At 58.3% G+C, this 26,136-nt stretch overlaps 1 protein-coding gene across 1 annotated transcript in view; it reads left to right on the top strand.

Moving 5' to 3' along the window:
* JAKMIP1 (janus kinase and microtubule interacting protein 1) overlaps positions 1-26,136 on the top strand; it is a 99,363-nt gene that overhangs the window by 71,175 nt on the left and 2,052 nt on the right. Inside the window, 13 exon segments of the mRNA XM_039838220.1 lie at positions 462-590; positions 1,690-1,818; positions 3,130-3,213; positions 4,324-4,386; positions 6,102-6,200; positions 8,568-8,669; positions 9,397-9,422; positions 9,424-9,448; positions 15,729-15,797; positions 17,111-17,188; positions 19,901-20,104; positions 22,910-22,975; positions 25,919-25,963. Of these exon segments, the coding sequence (XP_039694154.1) occupies positions 462-590; positions 1,690-1,818; positions 3,130-3,213; positions 4,324-4,386; positions 6,102-6,200; positions 8,568-8,669; positions 9,397-9,422; positions 9,424-9,448; positions 15,729-15,797; positions 17,111-17,188; positions 19,901-20,104; positions 22,910-22,975; positions 25,919-25,963 (1,119 nt within the window).

The following is a 26,136-nucleotide window of genomic DNA, read 5'->3' as shown; positions in this document are numbered from 1 at the left end:
GTCTCTTGGAGCGGGTCCAGGGAGGGCCTGGGCCACATGCCAGCGCAGCCAGTCAGAGCTGTGGCACCGCCCTGTCCCCTTTTCCCGTGTGTGGCGTCTGGAACGAGACGACGCCCCGGCCCCCCTCCCCCTCCTTAGCCGAGCAAACGTGCGGCGCATGGAGTGTCAGTGCACGAGGCACGGTACACGCGTGACCTCGCCCGTGCTCGTGGTGATGGGGGCCTTCCATGTCCCTTTGATGGAGAAGGGAGCTGGTGCCCAGGGGTGAAGTGACTTGCATCAGGTCAGCAGCACCTGGCCACCGGGCCAGGCCCTCTGCTGGCAGCCCCCGTCCTGCCCCCCGGCCACCTCCTGGGGGCCTGGGGCCCAGAGGCACATCGTAGCCCCTCTGCCCTGGACGGCAGGGCCGGGGGACTCAGCCGTCCTGATCCGTTCCTGACCACGTGCCTTCGCCTTTACAGAAGCATGTTGTGGAGACATTTTTTGGATTTGACGAGGAGTCCATGGACTCGGAAACCCTGTCAGAGACATCCTGCAACACCGACAGGACGGACAGGGCCCCGGCCACACCGGAAGAGGACCTGGACGACGTAAGCGGACCTCGGCCGCGGATGCGCGCGGTGGCGCTTCCGGCCTCTGACGGTGGCGAGAGCTGCTCCCCCACGTAGAGATTTGGCCCCCAGAGAACCTGTGGCATCACAGCCCGAGGCGTCAAGGGAGGTGGTCCCCACTGTCCCGGGGCCCGTGAATGGCGCTGGGGCACAGCAGCACGTGGGGTCCCTCTCCTTTACCCAGAGCTGACGTCACAGAAGAAACCTGAGGTCACCTCGCTGTAACTTACACTTTGCAGTTGAAATTGCTGTGTGGCGGCTTGTCCCTTGCCTCCCCCAACGAGCGCGTGCACACACACGCACACGAACACACACACGCACACACACGCACACGCATCCAGCTAGCGCACACAGGGTGGTCGCTGTTTTCATTACAAAGATGGCACACGTAGGACCCAGACTATACTGAAAGTGGGAGCAGCGTGCTCCCCCCGCCTCGCCTCGCAGCTCCTCCTTCCCGCAGCCAAGGTCCGTCCCTCGCCCTTTCCCGACCAGCTGTGCACGTCCAGGTTCGTGACCAGGGCACCGAGACAGCCGGGTTCACGGAGGGCCAAAGAGCAGCTGCGTCCTCTCACGCCCTCCCCCAACCCAGCCGAATTTTCTTAAGAAAACCCGAGTGAAACGCGGTCACGCCAGACACGTGCACCTCGATTTGCTGTTTGCACTGACACTGTGTCACAGGCACCTTTGCACCCCGTCGCCCCCTCGAGCACACGGGACTGTTTCCCGTGGCCGCACGGGGCGCATTTAGCCGCGGGGCCCCCGATGCTGGGCGTCGATGTGCCCAGCGTTTCACGCTGTAACCAGCGTCTGCGCCTTCGCGCACTCAGGTGACCCGTCCTGAGGAGAAACGCCAGAGTGAGCAGTGCCGGGCGGGGCAGGCGGGTGCAAGGTGGCAGGGACGGTGTCTGCCCCCGGCGGCCTCACTCTGCTGTCCCCATTCCCGCCTGGCGGTGACTGTTCCTTAAGTGCTGGCAGCAGTGTGAGGTCAGGACACTGGCCTCCGCCTGCGTGGCCCCGGCGCTGGAAGCCACATGCTGTCACGCGCTTCATTGGTCCCCTTCTCCATGCTGTTAAGACGACCACCAGAGAGGAGGCCGACCTGCGCTTCTGCCAGCTGACCAGGGAGTACCAGGCCCTGCAGCGAGCCTACGCCCTGCTGCAGGAACAGGTCGGGGGGACGCTGGACGCGGAGCGGGAGGCCCGGGTGAGTGCCGCGGCCTGCGGGCTGGCGAGGGGCTGGGGCGGAGGCCGCTTGTGCACGCTCGCCCAGCCGTGCATTCTGTCACATGGCCCTGCCTCTCACACTCGGAGGGGATTCTGACGGGTGGTGGGGACGCAGCCACTTCTCTGTCCTGGCACTTGGCAGACCGGATGGGAACTGTCTTTCCGTTGGTGGGACGCGGGAGTTCCCGGAAGAAACGACATTCCTGTCTGTGGAGCGTGTGCGCCGCCCGTTTGCAGGGCGGGTGTCAGAATGTCAGACTCGATGGGAATCCCGGACGTGGTGACCTGGCAGACTCCACCCCTCTCCCTCCCCGGCTGAGAAACCCCCAAGACTGTCCCCGTCCCCGGGGAACCCTGAGGGACCGTCAAGGTGCTCCCAGCCCACGAGGCACGGTGGCCCTACTGGCTGCCCAGCCCTTGTGCTGGGCTGAGCTCTGCCTTCCAGCACCTGCCACCCACTGGTCCTCACCCCACCTTGGGTGGACCAGGGAGCACACCTCGGGCGTCAGGGCTTCAGCCCAGTGGGTCCCCCGTTTCGTTCCACGACCGCCCGGGAGGTAGGGGGTGGCCAGTGAGGCTGGGGGGAGGGGTGCTTCTGGTGCCACATTCCGCCTGTCATCTGTAGGTCAGAGAAATGAACTGCTGGGCTTGGTTTGAGCTGAGTCATGTGGTTTTTATTAAAAATTGCATCTGGTCGCCAATATTTAAGAGTCGCGAGACTGCACAGATACCCAGATCCTTGGCTTCTGTCGGAAGCCGAGAACGCCCAGCAATGCCAGGCTGCGGCTGAGTGGCCGTTTCCGCTGAGGGGACGTTGCCTCCAGTTTGGCACAGTCCCCACCCCGCCCTGTTGCCCACGCTCAGTTTTCAGCCCTCGCTGTAGGTGGCGCAGGGCCCACGAAGTGGGCGGACCCAGTGTGAGCATGTTGGGCAGTGCTGGTGACCGCCAAGTGAGCCCCCCGGACTTGGCCAAGAAGCTGGGCTGAGACCCGGGCGCGTCTGGCTTCCGGCTGGCTCATCCCCTTGAAGACACTGGCCTCCTCTCCAGGCTTTAGTGTCCTTTTCTGTAAAATCAAGGGGGTTAGAACTGACGGCTTCTCAAGGTCTTTCAGTTCTTAAGAAGTTTCCATCTGTAGGTGGCGGACCCTACACGCACCCGGCTCAGCCAGGTTTGAACACGGGCTGCTAAAGAAGGGGCTGCTCCCAGGTCTGGCTGGCGGCACGGCCCTTGCCGCTTCCCGGTCAGCCGTTCGAGGCGACCTGCTCATCTCCTGGTCTTTTTTTGTTCCAGACTCGGGAGCAGCTGCAAGCTGATCTGCTGAGGTGTCAGGCCAAAATCGAAGATTTGGAGAAGTTACTGGTTGAGAAGGGACAGGTGAGCAGGACTGGGTATGTGCTCTGGGAGTCTTTGCCTTTCTGTCCCCTGGGAGGTGTCCCTGGGGCCTTGGTGCTGAGGGGCACACCCCATGGATCTGCGCCATTTGCCCCGGAGGCATCGCGGACAAGGCCTGGCAGGCCCCGGGCAAGAGCATCCCTGCTGAGGAGCCTCTTTGCGGAGCTTTCAAAGCTCAGAACAGGCTAAGAGGTTGTGATGTGGCTCTTCCTTCCTTCGCCAAACGCACAAAGCCAGGGAGCAATTCCAAAAGCAAAGGGTGACCAAGATATTTTTGACTTGAATCTGAAGAAAAGCTGCCGTTGACGATCAAGATTTAATTGCAGAAACGAACTGACACCCGTAGCTGGCTCCGAGTTCTTGCAGAGGGTCAGGCCTCAGGGCTCCACACTGTGACTGTCACGTAAAAATCCAGGGCCTCGAGCATCTCGGATTACCCACCTCCCTGTGTGCATCCTCGAAATTTGGCTAGGTCTGGGTGACAGCAGGACACAGTAGAGAGGCAAAGCCTGGGCCCAGATCTGTCCATGAGGCGGGAGAGCTTTATCCTAAGCATTCAGGGGAAGGAGGCCCAGGAGCCACCAGAGCTGGGAGAAGGGGAGGAGGGGCCCCCATCGGTTCCTTTACCATCCTCACCGGCCTTTATTGAGCGCTGGCTGAGTGCCAGGCCCCACGCCAGGCGCTGGGGATGCCACGTGACAGGGCGGACTGCCTGCCGTGGGCCCGTGGAACTGACCTGGATGGGACCTGACCGTGGTCAGGGCAGAGGGAGCAGAATGAACGGGAGTGTGCTGCCGTAACGAGGCCGGGCCGTGGCGTGCAGAAGCCGTCGGGGGGCGGCCTGGAAGCCAGCCATGGCCGCCGCCGGCACCGGCACAGAACCAGCCCCCTGCGCTTCTGGGGCTCTGAGTGGCTGTGGGGGTGGGGGTGGGGAGGCTGCTCCGCAAACCTGCCGTTTCGCCTCTTTGGGATTAAAGGTTCAGAGTGACCTTTTCATAGACCGTCTCCTGTCGGATGACCTTTCCCGCCGACACCATTATGTCACCACCTGTTTGCTTAGTGTGCGTGAACACAGTTAGTGCTTCTCCTTAGGATTCCAAGTGGGTGGAGGAGAAGCAGCTGCTCATCAGGACCAACCAAGACCTGCTGGAGAAGGTACGTGGCGGGCGCCCCCGGCCCCCAGGAGCCTGGCTGGCGGGGCTGAGGCCCGCCCCCACCCTGCCCCGCAGTCTCGCCAGCGCCCCCCGGCGGCCGGTAGAGGAGAGCCGCCCTCCCCTGCTGGTCAGAGCCCGGTCCCCAGGCTCCAGGGCTGGTCCTGGTTCCGACCTCTGGGGCGGGCTGGAAGGCTGATTTGGGTATTCCTCTGGACACCTGTGGATGTGGCGGGCCGCCTGTCCTCCTGACGGCCTCTGCTCTTGGCCATTGCTCGGGTTCCAGGAGCCCCCACGGGAGGCCCCGGCGCTGGTCTGTGGGCAGCCCTCAGGCCGCCACTGTCCGGTTCATGGTGTGGAGGCTGTGGTGCTGGCAGAGCTGAGCCAGCCCTTCCCCCTCTGATCATGGAACTTTCTGCTCATGGAGTTTTCCAGAACTCTCTCAGGAATTTGGCTTGGGGAGTAGATCTAATGCTTTGGGACAAGACCTTAGCTTAATTTTTTTTCTTGTCTACAATGTAGTGATTTTTTCTTTCTTTTCCTTTTCTTTCTTTTTTTTAGTAAATTTTACCAAGTTGCGCATCCACTGTGCCAACAGTGCAGTTCTGGGGCATTTTCAGCCTCCCATAAAGACCACTCGAGCCCAGTCGCAGTCACTCCCTGTCCCCATCCCCCGCCATCGGTGTTCTGTCCCTCTGGACTTGCCTTTCTGCACCCTCCACACTGTAGGAATTGACCTGGCCTAGGCCCAGCTTTTAGGGGTCCTACATGCCAGAAGCAGACAGACCTGGCCTGACTCCCTGGGGAGGGGCCTTGGTCCAGTCACAGCTCTGCACTGACCGGCTGGGTGGCTGTTCACTGCCCCGCGTTCCTCCACAGTGCTGGGGGCTTTGGGGCAGGGCCGGTCCCTGTGGTGTGTGGAGGCACATTCCCTATCTGTGGCCCTGCTCACGGAATTCTGGGAGCCACAGAAACTCTGACGGTGTTTCTGGATGTCCCCTGGGGGTGGGGCCACCACAGCAGAGGACCCGTCTTGGCCGTCCTCCTGGCTGGGAGGGGAGACGGTGTGCCTGTGACTCGCAAGGCCTCATTTCTGTGCGTCAGCTCACTTAGTCCTCCTGCAGCCAGCGCAGTGGGGCGACTCTGTTCCTGCTCGGACGAGGCTGGGGCGCAGTGCAACCACGTAGCTTGACCAGGGGCTCCCAGTGGGTGTCTGTCAGGCCCGGGTAGGCCCCCTCCCAGACTGACCATGCTTTCCGGGGAACTGCTGGCACTGAGCCCTCTCCACAGGCCCTCTGGGGAAGTCCCAGGCCTGAGGGCTTCTGCTGTGGGCTGCTGGCCTGGTCTGAGGTGGGGGCTCTGGATGGGCTGGGGTGAGAAGGCACTCGGGTGGGCTTGGGGCTCACTCTTGCTTCCCCACGATTGACCTCAGGGAAGGAACTTAATTGCTCTGTGCCTCAGGTTCCCCATCATCCATTTATTCAACAGATGTATGAGGAGGCCCCCGCCCCGGGCCAGGCTGGGGGCTGCAGGGACAAAGCAGGCATAGCCTCTCTCTGCTGCACTGTCCCACCCCTCAGGGGAAAGGGTCTGGCACTGCCTGCAGACCCCGCCCCCCCTTGTGACTCCGGTGGTCCACGGTCGGGGACACGTCCCTCGTGGACCCGGTGAGATGTAGCGGTTTAACCGCCCGTTAAACCGCAGGTGTTTCTGCTCTAGATTTACAGGCTGGAAATGGAAGAGAGCCAGCTGAAGAACGAAATGCAGGACGCCAAGGACCAGAACGAGCTGTTAGAATTCAGAGTGCTAGAACTCGAAGTAAGAGACTCTATCTGTTGTAAACTCTCAAACGGAGCAGACATTCTCTTTGAGCCCAAACTGAAATTCATGTAAAGCTCCCAGACGTTTTGAAGCATGTGTCAAGGGGACGTGTTATAGCTGTTTCTTTTTTCCCTTTTTTTCTTTTTCAATCTGTATGTTCAGAATAAGTTCACTGCCTTAATATGTTCTGGAGAGAATGCTCGCCGAAGTCTTTGGACATGTACCAGAGCTAATATATTTATTGCCTACGGCTTGTTTTGCACTTAATAAAATAATTTGTTTTTGCAATAGTTTGCCTTTTTTATTTGTGTTCCATCGCCATGACTACGTCTTTCCTGCATGCGTAGTCACCTGGTGCGCATCCTACAAACCCGGACGGAAGCGCCATTGCCGCTAATAATAACACGCCTTTTAAAGCGACCTCGCATGCCGTGAGTCTCACCTTTTGAAATGGCAGGTTCTCACCTGGTTCGCGAGTGGCTCGATAATGTGTTTACTGCTAGTTTCACCCCTTTTCTCTTTGCCAAGGTCAACGCAGGTAAGTAAACCCCGGCGAAGGGAGGTGTTTGCAGAGGCGGCGAAGAACGCGGGTCACGTCGCCGCACGGCCTCCACCCAGTGAACACGGCCCCGCTGTCGCGGCGGGAACGGACCGAAAAATGACTCTGTAACTCACACCGCAGCGCCAGACGGCGCTTTAGCTTAGGGGCGATCGACCGTCGTCCGCAGGTAGACGTCGTCTGCCGAGCGTTCAGTTCTTCTCGGACACACAGAGCCGGGCCCGGTGTAGTTGAGAACGCGGGTGGCCTTACCGGGCCCGGTGGAAATCTGGCCTCGGGCGTGTTACCGTATGGCCTCCCCGCCCTGTCCCTCCACAGCCCTCTGTTTGTTTCAGTCGAAAAATCATCGACAGTTTAAACGTCACCCGAGTTTGTGACTCGTTTCTCTGTGTCCCCTTTGCGTGTCCAGTACCCTCGGTGGCAGCAAGCGCCTCTACGGCGTTGGCCTTTCTGGTTTTGGCTTCTCCTCCCGGCTTCCATTAAAATTCCTTCTGCCCTAGAGCCGACCGGCTTGTACTTTGTCGCGTTGGCATGGGCCGTGGCCCAATGTCCAGAACCAAGTGTCACTATGCTGCTCACTGCCCAGCTCTTGCCTAGGCCCGAGGGAGCTGCTTCAGTCATGCAGCAGCCACGGGAAGTCACGCAAGCTCCTGGTCATACACCGGTCTCTGTCAGAGAGCCTGTCACAGGTCTTCATTATGCGTCTTTTTCTCGCGAGACTTCCATAAGCATGGCTCGGTTTACTAGAATTTTCTTAAGTGTCTCCACCGTCCTTCAGAGCCATTAGAAGCGAATTTTCTGACTTGCATTGGCGTAAAATAGGAGCTTTCTCTTGCGACTTTTCCGTTTAAGTAAATATTGCAGGTGGAAAGGCGTGCATAGAACCCAGCCGTCGCGAATTTCGTTCTTGGCTAATAAGGAAAATAAAGGTTTCTCGCTAAGCTGTTTCAAACTCAGGGTAGCCAGCTTGGGGCTTCGTGGAAACAAATTCATAAGTTGTCTCCTTGAGCCTTTTCCAAGTTCATCCGTGTGAGAGCCGGCATCTCAGTTGGTGCTCATCTCGGTTAGCGACAGCAGAAGCCTGTTGGTTCTGTCGCTCGATTCCGCAGGGGCGGTCCAGAGCATGCTCACTTACCTTACTGTAGTTCTGAGAAAAGAAAAGCAGTTTGATTTCAAGGTATGATTTGACAAGGCCTCCCCTTGCTAGCTAAGCTGCCCGAGGCTCAGGTGTCAGGCAGCTCTATGTAGGAAATGTTTGTTCTGCCGCTGCACTTGATCCCTGTAAGTACCTGGGCTTTGTCTCCTGAACACGTGTCCCTCTGTGGGTGATTAATGAGCACCTCTTCTGGGAAAATGCTCGTTCTCGCTTCCTTCGTCGTTGTGATTTGACTGTCGATCTAAGGCAGGGATAGAACGATCATTGGTTTGTGAGTGCGGTTAAAAAAAAAAAAAACTAAACAAAGTCAGCAGATTATATTGAAAAAATGGCGAAACCGGGGTCTTGCGTGATTGGGTCCTGATGACTGTGTGACTTTCGGGGCTTCGCTCCTGCTGGTGACAACCTGTTAACCGTTTCCTCCCAGCCGAGTAGGTAAGAGGTAAACAGGTTTCCACGGGCCCGCTGGCGGCAAAGATGGGACATACATCCGTCGCTCTCCTGCCCACATGAGGATGTCCTAGTCCGCGTTTTTTTAGTGACATCTTTGCCAACTGGAACTCGTTGGTTTTGCTGAGTAACGTGGGAAAAAAACGGCAAGGTAAATAATTCAATAAAGTTCCGTTTTTAAACCAAGTCTTTTCCCCAGGAGAGAGAGCGGAGGTCGCCAGCATTTAATCTCCAAATCACCAGCTTCCCAGAGAGCAGCCCCGGCGCCCTTCAGCTATTCTGTCGCCAGGAAGGAGTGAAGGTAGAGTGCTTTTGGGGGGCGGGGTGCTTCACTGAGGCCAGGGGCGGCTCCAGCGCCAGGCCCACCCGTGAAGGGGGGACGGGGTCCTCGTGCCAGGGACAGAAGTCGGTTTAATGAGATAACCCCCACTCCCATCCCCCACCGTTTTGAAAGTCATAGTTCATTGTTTCAGCGGGTCACCAAGTGTTCTTCCATCTGTCCCCATGTTAAAAGAGCAGACACTGGAGGTGAAGCCTCGAATAGAGACCCCGGCTCGACTGCTCCCCGAGCTCTGGCCCGTAACCGCCCTGAGCCTGTCTCCTCCTCGTCATGAGATCGATGGGATCGGAATGGCAGTGCCCGCCCGCAGAAGTGGGTGGGATGTCAGACCGGATATGCTCAGCGGCGCGGTCCCCACGTGTAGTGAGCAGCGAGCGCTTTGGGTCTGGCGGCTGCGGTGGTTCTAAGGCTGTGGGTTTGCCCTGTGCCCGGAGGCCCGCCGGGGCCTGTGGGCACAGACACGGCCCTCTGACCCACCGCATGCCACGGGCCTTTCTAGAAAGCTGTGCTGGCGCTGACATGAAACGTGGCCCGAAGCAGCAGCTGCCAGCCTTCTGCCCCTCGCTCCCCGGGGGGACGGCTCAGTCACCCCCCCGCCCTTCGAGCTGAGCGGACGGGTGTGTGCCCTGCGGAGAGAGGACGTGTCCCGTCAGCTCACACGAAAGTGAACGTTGGAAATCTCTTCCAGGATGTGAATATTTCTGAACTTATGAAGAATAGATATCCTTGGCGATAACGGGGTAACTATGAGCAGCCGGTTCCGGTTTCGTGTCCTTGTGTTGGTTCGGGTGTACTCTGTGTGGCCTGTGCTCTGTTTTGTTTCACTTTCCTCCTAGTTTAAAAGACCTACTACGTGCAGCGTAAGGCTTTTGTACGGCCGTGTTCCCTTGGGGGTGGCTGGGTCCACATGCATCACAGGTGGGGGCTGAAGTCCGAGCACCCTCGTAGCCCGTGAGCGATGCGGGGTAAAACGCATGGAAAAGGGTGCCAGAGAGAAAGTGGGATCCCTCGAGGTTCCTAAAGGATTGGCTCGCACGAGGCCTTGTTTCTAAATGGCTTTGGTGCCACTCCCTGCAGCGTTCCCAAGCCGGGGGCCAGGCCTCAGACAGGACACCTCTGCTCTTAGAGGCCGGCCCCTTTAGAAAGTGGGGGCTGATCCCGGGGGACCGCCGCTCGGAGAGGCCCCCTCAGTCGCGTAGCACTGACCGTCTGTGGGGTCCGGTGTCCAACGCCCGTGCCCGTTTTTGTGTTTTAGAATTTGAGAAATGAAGAACAGGTCGCGATTATCCAGGCCGGAACCGTGCTTGCCCTGTGTGAGAAGGTAGCGCGCTGCCCCGTCCGTCTCCTCGGCCGGGCTGCCCGGCGCCCGGCGCCCGCCGAGAACCTGTGCTCCGGCGTCTGGCTTCGCGCGGCCGCATGCGTGTGTCTGTCCTCCGCGTCTGCATGCGCACGTGCACGCCTCGTCTCCCCACGGGGTGCGGGGGGGAGTCGGTGACCGAGGGCAGGAGGGCGGAGCCGCCCACCAAGGAAGCCGGCTGTGACACTCCCACGCTTCCTGCCAGGGTTTTTTTCTCACGCCCGTTTTTCAAACGTAGTTGAACTTGTACTTGACTTGCGGTGTTTATCCTGCTTCGTGAGCCCCCTCCCTGCCCTGTCATCGAATGGCCCCCGTTACCCCTCCGTCCAGCCACACCGCGAGTCACTTAATCTTCCCCCTGCTGTTAGGTAGTGAAGGTGTTTCTGCCTTTTTCCTATTTACCCCCATGCAGCAGTGAACAGCTTTACCTGTAAGGTTCTGTCTACATGTTAAATCGTTTCCGCAGGGTAGGTTCTAGAAGCGGAATCGCTGGGCCGATCGGTAAGAAGATCGTAAGAGCTTTCGTACTGTCAGAACCGCTTCCCGGAAGTGGTACCAGTTCCCCTACTGCCCGGGTGTCACCGCACGCTGGCCTCTTGTCCAGCATGGCACTAAGTTACCACTAAGGAACTCTGCCGATCAGACGGGCCACAATCATGACACCATTGTTCTGGTTTTCGCTTATTTGCGTGCTAGTGATACTGAGTGTTGGTCGTGTATTATCCATTTTCTTCTTCCTCGTGAATTGTAATTACATTTCTTTTGACAGTTTTCCATTGGGTTTGTTCGTTATTCATTCATTTCAATGTGTATTTGTCATAATTACGGTGTTTCTGCTCTGCGTGCTTGACGTATTAAAGATAATAACTTTTTGCCATATTTGTTAAAAATACATTCCTGGATCATTTGCCTTTTACAGTAGTTTAGGATATCTTAGTTATATGCAACTTGTCACGTGGGCCTCTCTATAACTCTTCTCCTTTCAAAGCACATGAGTTCAACTGTAAAGTGCCATTTTTACGCTGATGAGATGATGAGGTCTTAATGACCTTAACCAGATTCCTTTTGGAATCTTTGGAAGAGTGTTTAAAATATAGTTTCTCTCCTGGGCACCTGTCCGTCTTCCCCAGTCAAATAAAGGGCACTAAATATTGGTCACAGACTGTGGCAAAGCCTTGCCCGAGGTCACACAGGTGGTAGGTGGCAACTCCCGGGTCACTCACCTGGCCACGTCTGCGTCCTCAGATGAACGGGGATGATGATGACTCACCTGGCTGCCTGGGGGCCCCGCGAGGTCCGGGTTGCCGGGTAGCCGTGCAGGAGCCAGTAACCGTCTCTCCCACCAACAAAGCCGCAGGTGACTGACAGTCTTGTCTCCTGTAAGGTGCGCTGGGGATTGTTACATAAAGTGCTGAGTAAATACAACTCCATTTATTCAACGAGAGTCCGGCCCCCAGCGCGTCTGAGGGTGTGGCCATGGCGACCCACCAGGTCCCTGCTTGCCCTCAGGGAGGGCTCTCTGGGTTGACTCTCCGCTCACTCGCCAGCTGCAGGGCCTCTCACGGGGCATCTCCCTGAGCCACCGCTGAGAGCCGCACGCCCGGCAGGGTTAGTGTGGGGACCCCGGGACGTGGTGTGTTTGAGCAGAACCGAGCATTGCCACTGAGCACCGGGGGCCGAGAGTGGGTCCCGGCGGTGTCCGTGCAGTGCTTGTCGATGGCGAACAGAGGGCAGGAGCCAGCAGTGACTTGGGGTGGCTGGTTTGAGGTGGGGCTCGGTCAGTGGATATGGGGGGCCTTCCTCTCTCCAACCCCCAGGGTCTCCTTGGAGGATGTCGGAGTGTGGGAAGTTCACAGCCTCGCTGGAAATCCCCATCCTGGGCCCTTCCCGATGGGCTGGCGGATGTTCCACAGCCGTAGACCCTTAGGGCTCAGCAGCCATGTGAGGCTGGGGACACATCCCCCTTGTACAGCTGAGGAAATGGGACTTGCCTGGTACCCGTCTGCTGCCTGCTATGTCCTTGTCAATCCAGCACCCACTTTCTCTAGCCCCTTCCAGCTGCTGCCGTCTGCCACCAACCCCTACAGCCCTGCCAAACTGGTCAGCCTGGCGCCACGCCGTTCCCTGAAGATGAGTCATGCCAGCCTCCCTCGCCTGCCTGCTCCTCCCACAATCCCACAGGGCGGGCGGGAGCGGGGCTGGTGCCGGGGCCTAGGTTAGGGGGACCTGCCCGCCGGGTGGGAGGGGCCCAGGGCCCCGTTTGTGACAGTTTGGGGGGACTGCACTTAGACCAGTGTTTTCTCCTTTTCTCGGGGGACGCGAGCCTTGCTGTGTGCGTGTGCGAATGAAGGTCAGATGTTTGGAAGTCGCTGTGTGTCTCTCCCTCGGAGAGAGTGTGGGTGCTGAGAGTACCCCGAAAGGAAAGTGGGGCGGCGGGATGGGCTGAGAGCACTGGCAGGGCAGCCAGGTGACTCCCCAGCGGGTTTGCATGGGACCGAGGGTTTCCCTGTGACGTGGGAATTTCAGTGCCGAAACGGGACAGTCCCCAGCAAACCGGGACGCGTCGCCACCCTGGAGCCGGTGAGCGCTGAAGATGAGCTGGCAGGGAAGTCAGGGGCCCCCACCCGTGGCCCCTCTCAACCAGACACACCGCATTTAAAAAGCCGTCTCCCCCTCCAGTGTCTGACCAAGCGCAGGGCAACTTCGGTTTCCAGCTAGACGCACAGAGCTGATTTCGTAGCTTGTAGGTGAAACGCCGCTCTCACTAGGAATGTCACACGATGTTCCCGGGTGACCTTGTGGCAAATGGCATCCTGCCCTGGGTGCTCGCCCTCCGCCCACCACCATCTGGGGGGGCCTGTTCTGTCTCAGCATCCCGGACCCCGCCTCGGGCTAGCAGAGGCCAAAGTCAGGGCCCACGCCTTGCTCTCCCGCCCTCCAATGCCACACAGGCCCGGTGAAGAAGCCCTAACACAAGACACCAGAGGGTTTACAGGTGACCGCGAGTCACACATCTCCTTCAAGTTCAAAACCAGCCAGAGAGACGGAAGTTTTCAAAATTCCGTGTGCTCGCTGGTAACAGCGGGTCAGAGAGTGTGGCGCGGGCATCGGCCACAGTGAAACCTCCTAGCAGCGGGCTTGGAGTCGGCGCCTTGGGACCCTTCTCTGAAGGGTGAGCTGGGTGTAGAGGAGGGAGCCCCCACCCCAGCTCTGGGGTGAGGGTGCCCCTACTATGCTTCCCACAGAAAGTCCTCCTGTCCCCAGGCCCCGTGGGCTGACCCGCCTCTCCCCTGAGGGTGTGGGGGAGGCAGGGGTCCCTGTTCCCAGACCCCCGATGCTGGAGAGTGATGCAGAATGTGAGCTGGCAGGTTCTCACCCCAAGAGTGAGGCCCAGGAGATGTGGGCTGACTCTTCGATGGGAATCTATGACCACGTGCCCTATGCTCCCGGTCCCTGTGTCTGTCCTCGTCCACTGCCCGCTGCCGACAAAGATTTGTCAAAGTGTATCTTTACATGCATATTATGCACTTAAAATCATTCTTTTCTTGAAATAAGGAAAAACCTGACTCTGTGTTCTATAAAACCTGTCCCAAGAGTCGCTTGTCATAGCAACTTAAAACTGGATTTGTCCCATTTTAATTTTATCCATTTTATGACTGCTTACATCAGGATATTGAAAGAAAAATATCCCCCCCTGCCCACCCCCGTCACCCGTTTCTAAGGTGCTGTGCATCCTCAGGCAGTGACACAGGGCGGTGGGCACGACTTCTGCTGTGGGCTGTGGGGTCCTGGGGCCAGGCTGACTCTGATGTGAGGAGGCAGCCGTGACCCAGCTTCATCTAGTCTTGTTCCCTCTGTGGGCCAGCACCCCGCCCTGCCCCCCGCCCCCAGCCCTCTGCACCACCACATCCCCCTCTGTCCAGCAAATGTTGCTTAGGTACCTGCTTCCTGCCAGGCCCTGTGCTGGATAAGGACATGGGACAGAAAGCATCCCACGTGGTCCCCAGCTTCGCAGGTAGTGTGGGAGGGAAGCAGGCAATGGCAGTCAGGCAAGTGCTGCGACAGACAGTCACAGGATGACGCGGGACACCTGATCCCACGGACTCAGGGAGCAGGGCAGGCTTCCCGGAGGAGGCGGCAGCTAACTCAGGCCCAGAAGTTGTTAGCTGGCTAAGGCCTGGGGCTGAGGCTGGGCTTGGGAGAGGCGGCGATGCTCCCGGCAGGGAGAGCAGCACGTGCAAAGGCCCCGGGGGGAGGAGGCTTGGCTTGTTCGTGGGCCAGACGATCGGGATATCCTTGTGGGCTTTCAGCCGGAGCAGGACCTTCCACCAGTGGATGCGTGATTTTGAGAGAACTTGCAGGCTGGAGGGCTGGCAGAAAGGGATTCGGGGTCAGACGTGAGCCCGGGGGCTGAGAGGGGGCCCGAGCTGGGTGGTAGCGCTGGAAGGGAGCCCGGTGGGTGGGTCTGATGAACGGGAGGGGGGAAGTGAGGGGAAGGGCAGGGCCAAGGCTGCTCCCAACCTGGTTTAGGTGGTGTGGGGGTTCTTCAGCAGAGGGTGAGGGAGAGCATGGAAACTGGAGGGGTGCAGAGCTGTGGTGAGAGACAGCTCTGTTGTGGGGCTGGCTCTGTCCTAGAGCATTTAGAACACAAACGAAGCCAGGGAGAGCCAAGAGCTCCGAGGCACCAAGTTCCTGAAGCGGAGGAGGAGGAGGAGAAGGAGGCAGCCATGGCCGTGAGGGGGCTGGGAACTGTCTGTGGGGAGGCAGCGGGTGGTCTGTCAGCTTAGCGACAGCGAGGTCAAGTGCACTCATTCCTGCCTTGTCCAGCCCGGACTCCCGCTCATCCCCCAAGGCCAGGGCGCCTAGTTATGGGGATTTCTTCTCTCTGTCAGGTGGGCTCCTCGCAAGGACTCACCTAAATACCTACCCTTGGGAACAGCTGCCCACCTGCCATTACCGCTCAGGCCCTGAGCCCTGTGCCCCCCTGCACGGCCAGGCCTACTTTCTTGCCTGCACCCCATTGTGCACCCACCTGGCTGCTCAGATACGCCCCGGGGGGCTGCAGGGGGGCTGCTGCAGAGGGCAGTGCTGTGGGCTGGTTCAAAATTCCTGCTCCCCCACCTGTGTGACCTTGAGCAAGTGACTTACCTCAGCCTGCATGTCTTCACCTGCAAGATGGGGTGATGCTGCCCACTCCGTAGGGTGGCTGCACGAGGGCCAGATGAGGTCACGGGTGTGAAGCCGCCAGCACAGTGCTGGGCAGGGCACCTCCGTGACGCTCAGCGCCCAGCTGCAGAGTCCCAGACGCTCACACGTGTGGCCCTCTGTGCTCGCTCGAGTCTGCCGTACGCTGGGTCAGGCCCCCACGCCGCACGTGCCCACTGCCCCGGTACACACAGGCTTGCCTGGGCACACACGCCCACGCTGCCCACAGGAACACGCACACACGTGTGCATCCGTGACCCAGCTGATCCCTGAGCAAACAGCTATCACAGCCGACACATCTGTACAGACGTAGAATCTCCATTTCAAGGGCCGCCCCGGGATGTGACGGGGCCCCCCTCGGAGCCAGGAGTCCCACGTAGGGGGTCCCCTGCACGCTCGGCCATGGCAGAAGCCCCAGCTGGTGCTAGTTCTCATTGCTGTGCCCTGTTCTTTTCCAGTGGCTGAAGCAAATAGAAGGGACAGAGGCGGCCCTCACCCAGAAGATGCTGGACCTGGAGAAGGAGAAGGTAAAAGCCTGGGCCCCGGGAGGGAGGGGGCTCAAGGAGGTCGGGCGGTTGGTTCTGCGGGAAGGCTGCACGTCTGCTCGCGTTATTTATTTGCATGCATTTCTGTTGCTTTGGCCCTAGGGCTGTTCTGGGTGATTGTTATTCATTCGCTCCATCATTCACTCAGTGCATACTTTGGAAGCCTCTGCTACTAGCAGCTCGGTACCCAGTAAGCAGGGCCCCTGCCACGAGGAGCCGCTTGTAAGCCCAGGGGGCGTGTGCTCGTGAGCGACAGCCACTGTGTGGCGTGACGTCAGGAGAGGTCCATTGGCTGTACATGGCGCTTGGCCCAGTGGCTCTGCAGACACAGATGGGGCTCCGATCTTCAGTGTCCCCCTTATTGGCCGTGAGGGCCTGGGAAAGATGCACAGGACCTGAGTTTTCTTATCAATAAGCGGGGTTCCAGTCTCCATTTATCTGGGCTATAGGGATGAGAGACGCCCGATACACAGCCCGTTTTGGCACAGTGCTCGGCACACGCGAGTACCTGATGGGCACACGGGAGGGAGCCAGGTGAGGTCTGTTAGACGAGGTGGCCGTTGAGCTTTCAAAGACCAGTCTGAGTTTTCTAAGTAGAAACGAGAGGTGAAGGGAGGAGGCGGAAGGCATAGCATAAGGCCTTGGGCAGTGCGTGGTGTGGAAAGGGCCTTGGGATGGAGTCCCGTGGCCTGGGTTCTTAGTCCCACCTGTGATGACCAGTGAACTTGGCATCTAGGGCCAGGCGCTGGTTCACTATGACCCTCTGTCTCCTCATCTATAAAATCAAGTGGCTGCAATAGATGAGCTCTAACGCCGAAACCCTCAAATCAGTGATGGAGATTTGAGATCTGGAGAGATGGTTCTTGGGGGGACAGGACGGGAAGAGTGGCCTGGAGGGCAGGGTGGGGATTAGTGTAGGGCAGAGAGACTGATGGGGAGGTGGGTGCCGCTGTTCGTGTGTGAAGGGCGAGCCTCATCGGGGAACTACCTTGATGGTTCCCTGGGGCCACCAGGCCGTGGCGGGAGGAACAATCCAGGTTTCAGACCCAGGTTGGGGGGCCGTGGCGTCCCTTTGCTGCAGTCAGACGCCCACGAGGAAGGTCACCGGGAGGAGTTGGGACAGGCTTGAGCGAGGCTCCTGGGGCTGTGAGCCTCCTGCTGGGGGATTCACACGGGGGAGCAAGCGGGGCAGACACCCCCCAGCCCTCTAGCTCGGGGGGGACAGTCACTCTAGCAGAGCCACATGGCAGTGGTTCCCATGCCGATCTTGATCTCGGCCGCCTGCTCATTTTCAGGATCTGTTCAGCCGGCAGAAGGGCTACCTGGAGGAGGAGCTCGACTACAGGAAGCAGGCGCTGGACCAGGCTCACCTGGTAGGACCGAGTGGGGTGGACACTGTGGCTTCTTAGACACGACATCAGAGGCCGCGTGTTCCTTCGGGGCTGACACGGCGTTAGGGTCCTCGGCCCGCTGCGTGGGACCGATAGACACCCGTTTCCACGCTGCGAGGGGCTGACCGTACAGATAAATCATTGCTTTTTCCACATTGCTCGTGATTTTCAAAATCAGCTGGTTAGCTTGATGGTTTCTTTAGACATGCTCGTTCGATGCTGCCAATCGTTTCCGATGAAGAAAAGGCGCCGTCTTCTCCTGTTCGTTTGTGCTTAAATATTTATTTATGCTTCAAACCCTTAAGCAAGTGTTTCTATAAATAGGAAGGAGAGACGGTCACAGTGGAACACAGAGGTAAAGCGGTGAGCGGGCCAGGTGGCACCAGGACAAGAATTACGTGTCGTAAGGTCCTCTGCAATATTGTGCATGGACCACAGAACTCGTCCTGGGCGTCCCGGTGACAACCGTAAATGACTATATCCCGGTTCACATGTCACATGGCTTCGAGGACACTCAAAGCCAAGTGCTCCTGGCACGGGGGGGAATTCTTTCTTGGGGCGGGGAGAGATAATGACGTAGTGGGACATCCCCGTGGCAGAGGGAATTTAGAGTTCAAGGCGGCTCCTTGCGGGAAGAAGCAGCGTCGTCTTTGCCCAGATCACTCGTAGTTAAGGTCGTTTTACAAAACGGGTTTGTACATAAGGAATCCAGCAATAACTGAAAATTCGTGTTCAAGCCCCAGTTTCTGTGAGTGTCTGTCTCCAGGGAGACAGGACAGGCAGCCTGGGCTTGGCACAGACGGGAGCTGCGGGGTGTGACCGTGGCCCTTCGTGTCCAGGCCTCCGGGCCGCGGGCCGGGCGGCCGAGATGCAGGTCAGAAGAGATGTGCATCTTCCCTCTCAGCTCTTACTTCTGGTCGCGTGATGTTATAAGGGTTTCGGGGAGATCCAAACGTGCCCCTCCTTGTCTTACCTTCTTTCGCGTTTTTGGCTTTTCCCTAACTCTGTCCAGTCTTGGTCATTTCCCAAACGCCTTTTCCCCCGTGCTGTAGGCCGTTTGTGTCATGCCACACCCTGCTCTTCTGAAGAGTAAGATTTTAGGAGCTGGTACTGGAACTTCAGGCTGCAAAGGCGGGGGAGGGCGGGGAGCTGCACTAGAATAAGTCTGGAAAACTCCGAAGGCCTTTTCGGGTCCTTAATATGCACCAGGATGGGCCAGACTCACGTGCAGCTCAGCAGGTCACTGGATCGCGAGACCCTCTTCTCAAGGGACATTGTGTAAGACCGGTGTTTCTCAAACCTCGGCGTCTGCCCTCTGTTGTCGAAATGCCACGTGCAGAAAGGCCCCGGGGGACCTTCAGAGTCCCGGTTCTGTGGGGGCCTCTCTGAGTGCTGATTCTGCCGCTGAGTAGACGTCGCATTCAAACCCAAAGACCATTCCGAGGCCTGAAGCGGGGTTTCGGGCACGTGATAAGACCGGGTCCCTGAAGCTATGCTAGGCTGACTTGTGCAGTCAGGGACACAAGTGTTCCTGGGCAGTAGCGAGCGTGGCAGGTACACGCCTGCGTCCCGTTGTCACCAAGCTGAGTGAGGGGCGGATGAGATGGGGCAGGCCCACAGTGGAGCTTCTGGAATTGGGTGGTGGGGTCTCGGCTGGAAGCTGACGACATGGGGGTCTCCAAGGGGCTCGGCTGCTAGATGGGCTGAGCCAGCAGGCACAGGCAAGCCCCCGCCCCACGTGGAGCCGCGTGGGGACACCTCTGCCATACCAGTGGACAGAGTCCCATCTGTCGATTTCCCAGGGGCGACTGCTAGGTCCGGAGAGGTGCTGGTTGGCATTAGCCCTGCCTGATGCACCGGGAACCCTCCAGGGAGTGAGCAGCTGTGCAGAGGCTGGAGGAAGCTGGGCGAGCTGGTGGCCACGCAGCAGCAAGGGGCTCCCCGCGTCGACCCCCTGCCCCAAACCACCTCTCGCCTCTTCTCGTCAGTGTCCACCCAAACTGGTGACTGGTCTGCGCCATCTCGGGATGAGAAGGAGCTGTGCCTTGCGCAGGGGTGTGGTGGGGATTTAGGGAGCCAGAGGAGGAGGTGATTCTCTTTTCTGTCCCTTAATAGTCCTGTAAGGTAACTGAATTTAAGTGTCCAGATGTGAGGTTGGAAAGCAAGAACCTCTTCTTTCACAAGAGTCCCCCGGCTGGCCACAAACCTCTCGCTCGCTTTGCTAACAAAGCGTGTCTTGCTTTTTCAGGGGGAGGGGACAATCAGAACATTGTCACTCTTTGCTCTGGGTTAAATTGCCCTCCTGACTAGCTAGCAGAAAACCAAATGTGAGCAATTTGAGACATATTTCCAGTCGGCTCCCATGATAAGGGGGAAACTGTTCCCAAGTTGGGGGAGAAAATCAGAACCAAGAAGAAGATAAGAACCCTCTGCATCAGACCTCACGAATCACGCATTCTGAGGGGTGGCTGTGATCGTTTGTTCTTATTGCCCTTGAACCGAGTAAGACACAGTCTCGAAAGGGTGTGGGTGGGGCTGGGAGGGGCTCCCTCGGCGCCCCACCCCCTGCCCCCCTCGGCCCCTGCACGGCGCCCCTCGCCACCCCGAGCTCTGCCTCCCTCGGCTGTGGGGTCCTGGCCGTTACCATGCACCCGTTTGCAACTTTCCCCTGTCTGTGTGATTTGGGCCGCTCAGAAAATCCAGGAGCTGGAGGCCACGCTGTACAACGCGCTGCAGCAGGAGCCGGGCGCGAGGGCCAGCGAGGCGCTGAGCGAGGACCAGCGGGAGGACCTGCAGGCCGCCGTGGAGAAGGTGCGCCGGCAGATCCTGAGGCAGAGCCGCGAGTTCGACAGCCAGATCCTGCGTTCGCGCCTGGAGCTGCTGCAGCAGGCCCAGCAGGTGCGGCCACCTCCCGGCCCCTCCGCCTCCCTCGTCCTGCCTCCTCTAATTCCCGCCACCAGCTCGCCTGCAGAGACATCTGCTGGGACCACAGGCGATTGCAATGCCCGCCCCACCGGCTCTCTCCCTGCCCATTCGTCCACCCCCCGCACGGGGAGAGGCCTTCCTGACGCACACAGCTCGCATCGCCCTTCCCCAGAGACCCTCCCCGGCCCACGGGATAAAGTCTGTGTCGCTCAGCCTGATACCCTGGCCCTGCGGGCCCATCATCCACCCCTCTTTCAAGCTTCTGTTTGATGTCACACCATTTTTGTTTGTCATTTTTCTAATGCCTACTTACTGAGCACTGTTCCAGGTGCTGGGGACAAAACCATCGGCCCCATAAAGCCTCTTTTCCAGTGCGAGGGGACAGACGGGTGCCGTACACAGAAGCGGCTCCGCAAACGTTGTTTCAGTGGAGTCACCCCGACCTCTCAGTGGGCACCATCGGTGCCATTTCCCGGGTGAGGAGCGAGGCTCAGAGAGGGTAAGCAGCTTGCCCGAGGTCGCACAGCCAGGAAGCGGCAGAGCTGGGGCGTGAATCAGGTCGTCAGATGAGGAAACTCAGCCACTGCTCCCTCCGGCCTCCCGTAGGCTGGCGCGAGACGGACCCCGGTTATTAGCTGAGAGGGATGCCAGGAAAGACTCGCAGGACCCCCGCTTCTCAGCTGACTGTTAAAGCCCAGCCGTTGTTCCTGGGGGGTTTCGCCGATCCTTCGAAAGCTGTAAAGCATCGTCCTCGCTCCTACAGTCCTGGCGCTGTAGTTGTTTATAAAACACCCAGGTCCCTTTCTCACGCTCAGGGTCACGGGGTCACTGTGCAGATACTGCAGAAGTGGGGTTCGGGCAGAGAGAGATTATGTAACTCCCCAAAGTCCGCCAGCTGGTAAGTTTGAGGCCCAGGATCCAAGCCAGGGTCAAGCTGAATTCTGTGCTCATTCTTAGATGCTCCCTGCCTCCCCACCTGGCAAGGGGACCCCTGGAGGCTGGTCACAGTCAGATTCAGGTGACACACAGCTTCCTTCAGGTGGAAGAGAACCGGAAATTGCTGGTTTCCTAATCTTTCGTAGAGTACGTGCTCTGCGCCAACTCTGCTCTAAGCTTCTCATGTAGATTCATGCGATAAATCCTCAGGCGTGGCCAACACGATTATCTCCAATTTGCAGATAAGGAAGCCGGGGCTGGAGAGGCAGAATAACTTGCCCAAGGTGCCACACTGAGACCATACTCTTTCATGCCAATCCACCCCGTTTTGCTGCCATTGATCTTTCTAACATCAAAATCTCATCATGTCTCTGCTTCAAAACCTTTACTGACTCCCTATGAAACCCCTGAGTTCTGGCCTCTGCTCACCGCCTCCCGCCACGAGTCCTGGGCCGAGTTCTGTGCCACCTCTGGGCTCCCCTAGCCCTTGGCTCAATGCCTCACCCTTCTCGCCACCTCCCTGCTCAAGTGCGACCTTCCTTGAGCTTCTGGACAAGAGAGCACCCTGACCCCGTCCCTACCCCTGCTAGATTCTCTCCGTGACACTTGTATCCACCTGGTGCACCATCTATGTGTTTGTATGTGGCCACCGTCGGAACCTGATTGGACCACAGACTCTGGGGGGTGGGGCTACTCTGGGGTACTCTGTCTCTCCCAGGCCCTCAACAGGCCCTGGGCATACTGAGCCATATTTGCTGAGTGGGTTAATGTGCCCATAGGGGTGCTTCTCAAAGTGGGGTCTCTGGACCGGCAACATCTGTACCGCCTGGAACTTTCCCAGTGAGGTTCTCAGACTCCACTCCCAGAATGGCTGGGTGAGAAACTCTGGCAGGGGGCCGGCCATGTAGCAAGCCCCTCGAGTGACACAGACCTGAGCACCCCTGCCCTACGGAAAGCACAGAGGGCTTCTCTGCCTGGTGAAGGGTCTGTGCAAGCCACCTGCTTATTCAGACTGACCTCCATGCATGAGGCTGCATCTGCAGTCAGGCCCGGCAAGGCTGTAGCCGGCTGGGCAGTTGTCTGTGGGTACCTGCACTCGAAGGGTGATGATGTGCTACTGGACGTATGACAACCTGGAGGAGGTTGTACCTGTGGGCCCCCTAGGTGGGATGCCGTGTGCAACTGGAAGGAACAGGTTAATGAGCCACCGAGGGAGGGTGAACGACCACTCCAAGGGACATTGGGCAGGCGCAGTGCCAGACAGGGCGACCAGTTGTCCTGGTGTGCCCAGGACCAAGGGGTTTCCTGCAACCCTGGATCTTCAGGAACGCCCAGGTCCGCCAGGACGGCGAGTGGTCCTAGTACTGAGTGCCAGCGGGAGAGTCGGGCGGATGCTGCAGTGACGCGTCCTGCTGGCGTTTGCTCCTTCGCCCCAGCCCCCAGGGCCCAGCTAAATAAGAGCACGTGATTCAGAGCCACGTCAACACCATGGTCCCGCCCGGGGTGCTTCCGCGTCTTGGTCTAGTCTCGATGTTTACATTTTACAGGGATCCCATCCGAAGAGCACACACTGCATAATCCTATTTCCACGCAGTTCAGGCGTAGGCAGAATCAGTCTTTAGTGAGTGAGGTCAGAACGCAGTTCCTCTGGGGACCCGAGGGAGTGGCTCTTGCTCTCGGTTCGGGCGATGGCGATACCGGCCCGTGCGCGGCTGGAGTCCATCCGGCTGCCCGCTTCCAGTTCGCAGGCCCACGGCTTCTGTGCCGCACCGCGGCAAACAGGGGAGAATCAGGTTCGGAAGCGGACGTTTCAGTTCTGATTCGTAACGTAATGTGTTTCAGAGGACCCGGGAGCTGGAGGATAAGCTGGAGGCCCAGAGGCGACACCTGAAGGAACTAGAAGAAAAGGTAGGAGGCTGGAGTTCGGGCCGCTCTCTGGAGTTGTTTTCGGGGAATCTTTTCTCCTGCCTGCTCGTGGCCCCAAGTGCCTCTGTCTCAGCACCCCTGCCCCCCCCCATCGTCTGTCCCATCCCCCCAAATCGGCACATCCAAAAATCAAGTGACTGCTTCAAGCACCTTTCGAGGGAAGATGTGCAGTCTGGGATCAACTCTGTCCGTGGGGTGTGGGGAGATGTCTTTTATTTTCACAAAAGACCTTCCCCGAACCCTCTGCCACCGCCTCACTGGGAAAGATGGGGTGACCCTCTGTTTTTGAGTGACAAACCGGCCACAGACATTGGTTCTCTCGCAGGGACTCAGGCACCTTCAGTGACCTCTGTACGCCAAAGGCCAGTTGTGTGTTCCCAGAGGTCTCGTCCCTCCCAGAAGGAGGTGAGGCTGGCCTGTCACACGTTGGCACTAGCGCCGTTTGTCTCTACAACTGTTATTACCATTTCATGGGTGAGGAAACCGAACCCGAGAAAGATTCGAATACTTGCCCGTGATCCCACCGCTGGGAAGGGACAACTGGGCTCTCCGGGGATGTCCCCCCGACACTTACTACACACTGTTGGGCCCGGCGGTCAAATGAATCCTGCTCAGGACCATGTGGGTGGCATCTCTGTCATGGCGCTTACCACTTCCTGTACCTCTGCCTGGTGGCCATGGATTCCTCTCAGAGCGGGGAGCTCACAAGGTGAAGGCTGTAACCCCGCCTGGGGAGTCGGTGGGGGACAACGCACACCAGCCGGTGGTCAGGTGATCCCAGGCTGCATCACTTGGGGAACAAGGAGGAGGCATCTGTGACCCTCAGTTGTCCGAGGCACGTGTCGTGGGCCAGGAAGCCAACTTATTCCTTCGACAGAGTAGGGTCACAAGCAGAGAGCCCCTTTCCGGGCTATCTGGTGATGGACAACAGCCTCTCTCTGCCCTGGAGGGTCAAACACAAGGCACCCAGTGAGCTAGGACAGCTCCTCAGGTGCTAGGCCAGCTTTAGAAGCTTCCTCTCCTTTCTCCGGTGAGAGTCAGCTGCTGGCAGGTGTGATCACCTTCCTGGCACCGTCCCATCTCCACCTGGAGCCTCGGGGCCTCTGGGCCTCTGGGCCTGCACACCCGGCGGTGTCCTCCGGGGGGCAGCAGAGGGCCAAGTCTGGACCATCCCAGCACATGCATGGGGCCCATTCTCCTGCCAGCTACCAGGAAGCCCCTGTGGGAATTCCGGTTTAAGCCAGTTCCTAGAGTCCCCACCTGCCAGATATCCACGCCCACCAACCATCCAGTTCTGAGGACCCAAGGGGATCTCAAGTGCAATTCAACTCAAGGATTTCTCAGGGACAACCTGGTTTTGCAGGCAGATGTGTTCGGGCTCCACTCCTGGCTTTGGCCCAGGTGGGTCTTGCGACCTTGGGAGATTTCTCCCTCCGTTCCTGGTGGCCTGGGTGTCCTCGTCCGCCTCTGCGAAAGACACTCGTCATCTCCTAGGGCGGATTAAGTGAGGTCGAGGATGTGAAAATTCTGCTCCGAGGCCCAGAGAAGGTGGGTGGGCCGGCAGCACGCGGGCTGCCTCCCTCCCCGCCTCCCCGCCAGCTTTACTGCTTTTGTCTGCAAAACGGGTCACAGGGCAAAATAGGACAACGACTGAAAACTTGCCACAGTTGTTCTTGCTGATGAAAATTTTAAAAGCGGGAACAAACAGGCCAGTAGGGTCGAATGACCGGAAAATGTCGGAATCCTCTTTCTCGCGCTTTTCTCAAAGCAGTCGTGGGTGGGTCTGTCTCCTCTTGTCACAGAAGGGAGTCGCCCAGGCGGCACTCAGGGCAGACGGGCTCCTGCCGAGGCCTGTAGGGCCAGAAGCGCTCGGCGATGCGTGTGTGCCAGCATCATTTCCCGTGGGCGTGACTGGCCCGTGCTGGGAGAGGGGTAACTCAGGCCACCCCTGTCAGTGGTCGGGGACTCCTTCCCTGCCACACCCCACGGGGTGGTCTTGACAAGTCCTTCCCCCTCCCCGGGCTTCAGAAAATGAAAGAACTAGGGGATTCCATGGGCTTCTCTAGCTCTAACTGCCAATGATGGCAAAACCTGTTTAAAAGTTGGCTGGCTGTTTGGATGTTAATCTCTTCAATAAATAACATCGGGAAGCTATTTCCTTATTTAGGGGAAAAAAGGAAACAGAAAAATTCTTTCTAAAAGCCCCACATGATGTTTAGATATGTTTCACCTCATGACCAGAAATTCTTTCTGAATACAGTAAGTCATGAATAAATTAAGACAAGGAAAACAAACAAACAAACAAACAAACAAACAAACAAACAATTCCTTCCAGGCTGACGGCATAATCTCTCCTTTCTTTAAGGCCATTTTTCCCCCACTGTTTTTTTTCTTCTTGAAGTAGACTAATCAAATTTAAAGTAGCGACTCTTTTAGGATGGGGGAGCCCTGGCAAGGATGGCGTAGGGGGTGGGGTCCTGTTTGTCCGCAGGTCGGACTGGGTGAGCTGGGACGGGGACGGGAATCTGCCTGGTGCTTTGGCGTGAGCCACCAGCCAGGCCGTCAGAGGGCCCTTCCCTTATATACCCTGTCCTGCCCAGGTCCCCCAGGAAAGCCACATCTCAGCCCCGTAAATAAGGTCCTGGTCCGAGGTGTAAATCACTCGGAATTAGCCAGGTGTTTGGGGAGCGGGTGGGGGTGACCCCGCGACCCCCGAGGGGGGCCGTCCCAGACGAGGTCAGCTCCCGAAGCCTGCTCACTTCCCGTTCCTCTTTCCACACCCGGGCCCCGCGCCGCCGTTTCTGTGAAATGCTGTCGTGGAGCTCCGTGCTGCGTGGCTTACATCTTTTTTCCTTTTCTCTTTCCCCCTCATTTTTTTTGGTCTTATTTTATAGTTTTTGTTCCTTTTCTTGTTTTTCTCACTAGCATTCATTCTGTGGCCTTGATGACTTCAGGGAGCCAAGAACTCGGGTGGGTATCCTTTCGTTTTCAGATAAAAATGCTACTTTTTACAAAAGAAGAACTCCCGATTCTGACCGTGACGTTCCTCGGGCCCCTACAGTCTAGAGTTCTGGCCCCGGATCCAGCCCAGCCTGAGAGCCCATGAGCTCTGGGGGTGCCCGAAATGCCCATGAGCTGCCTGG

Source organism: Pteropus medius, unplaced genomic scaffold (assembly GCF_902729225.1).
Source record: "Pteropus medius unplaced genomic scaffold, Ma_sr-lr_union100, whole genome shotgun sequence".
NCBI classification, from domain to species: Eukaryota; Metazoa; Chordata; class Mammalia; order Chiroptera; family Pteropodidae; genus Pteropus; species Pteropus medius.
The sequence above is the reverse complement of the archived record's forward strand: the minus strand, read 5'-3'. Positions and strand labels throughout refer to the sequence as shown.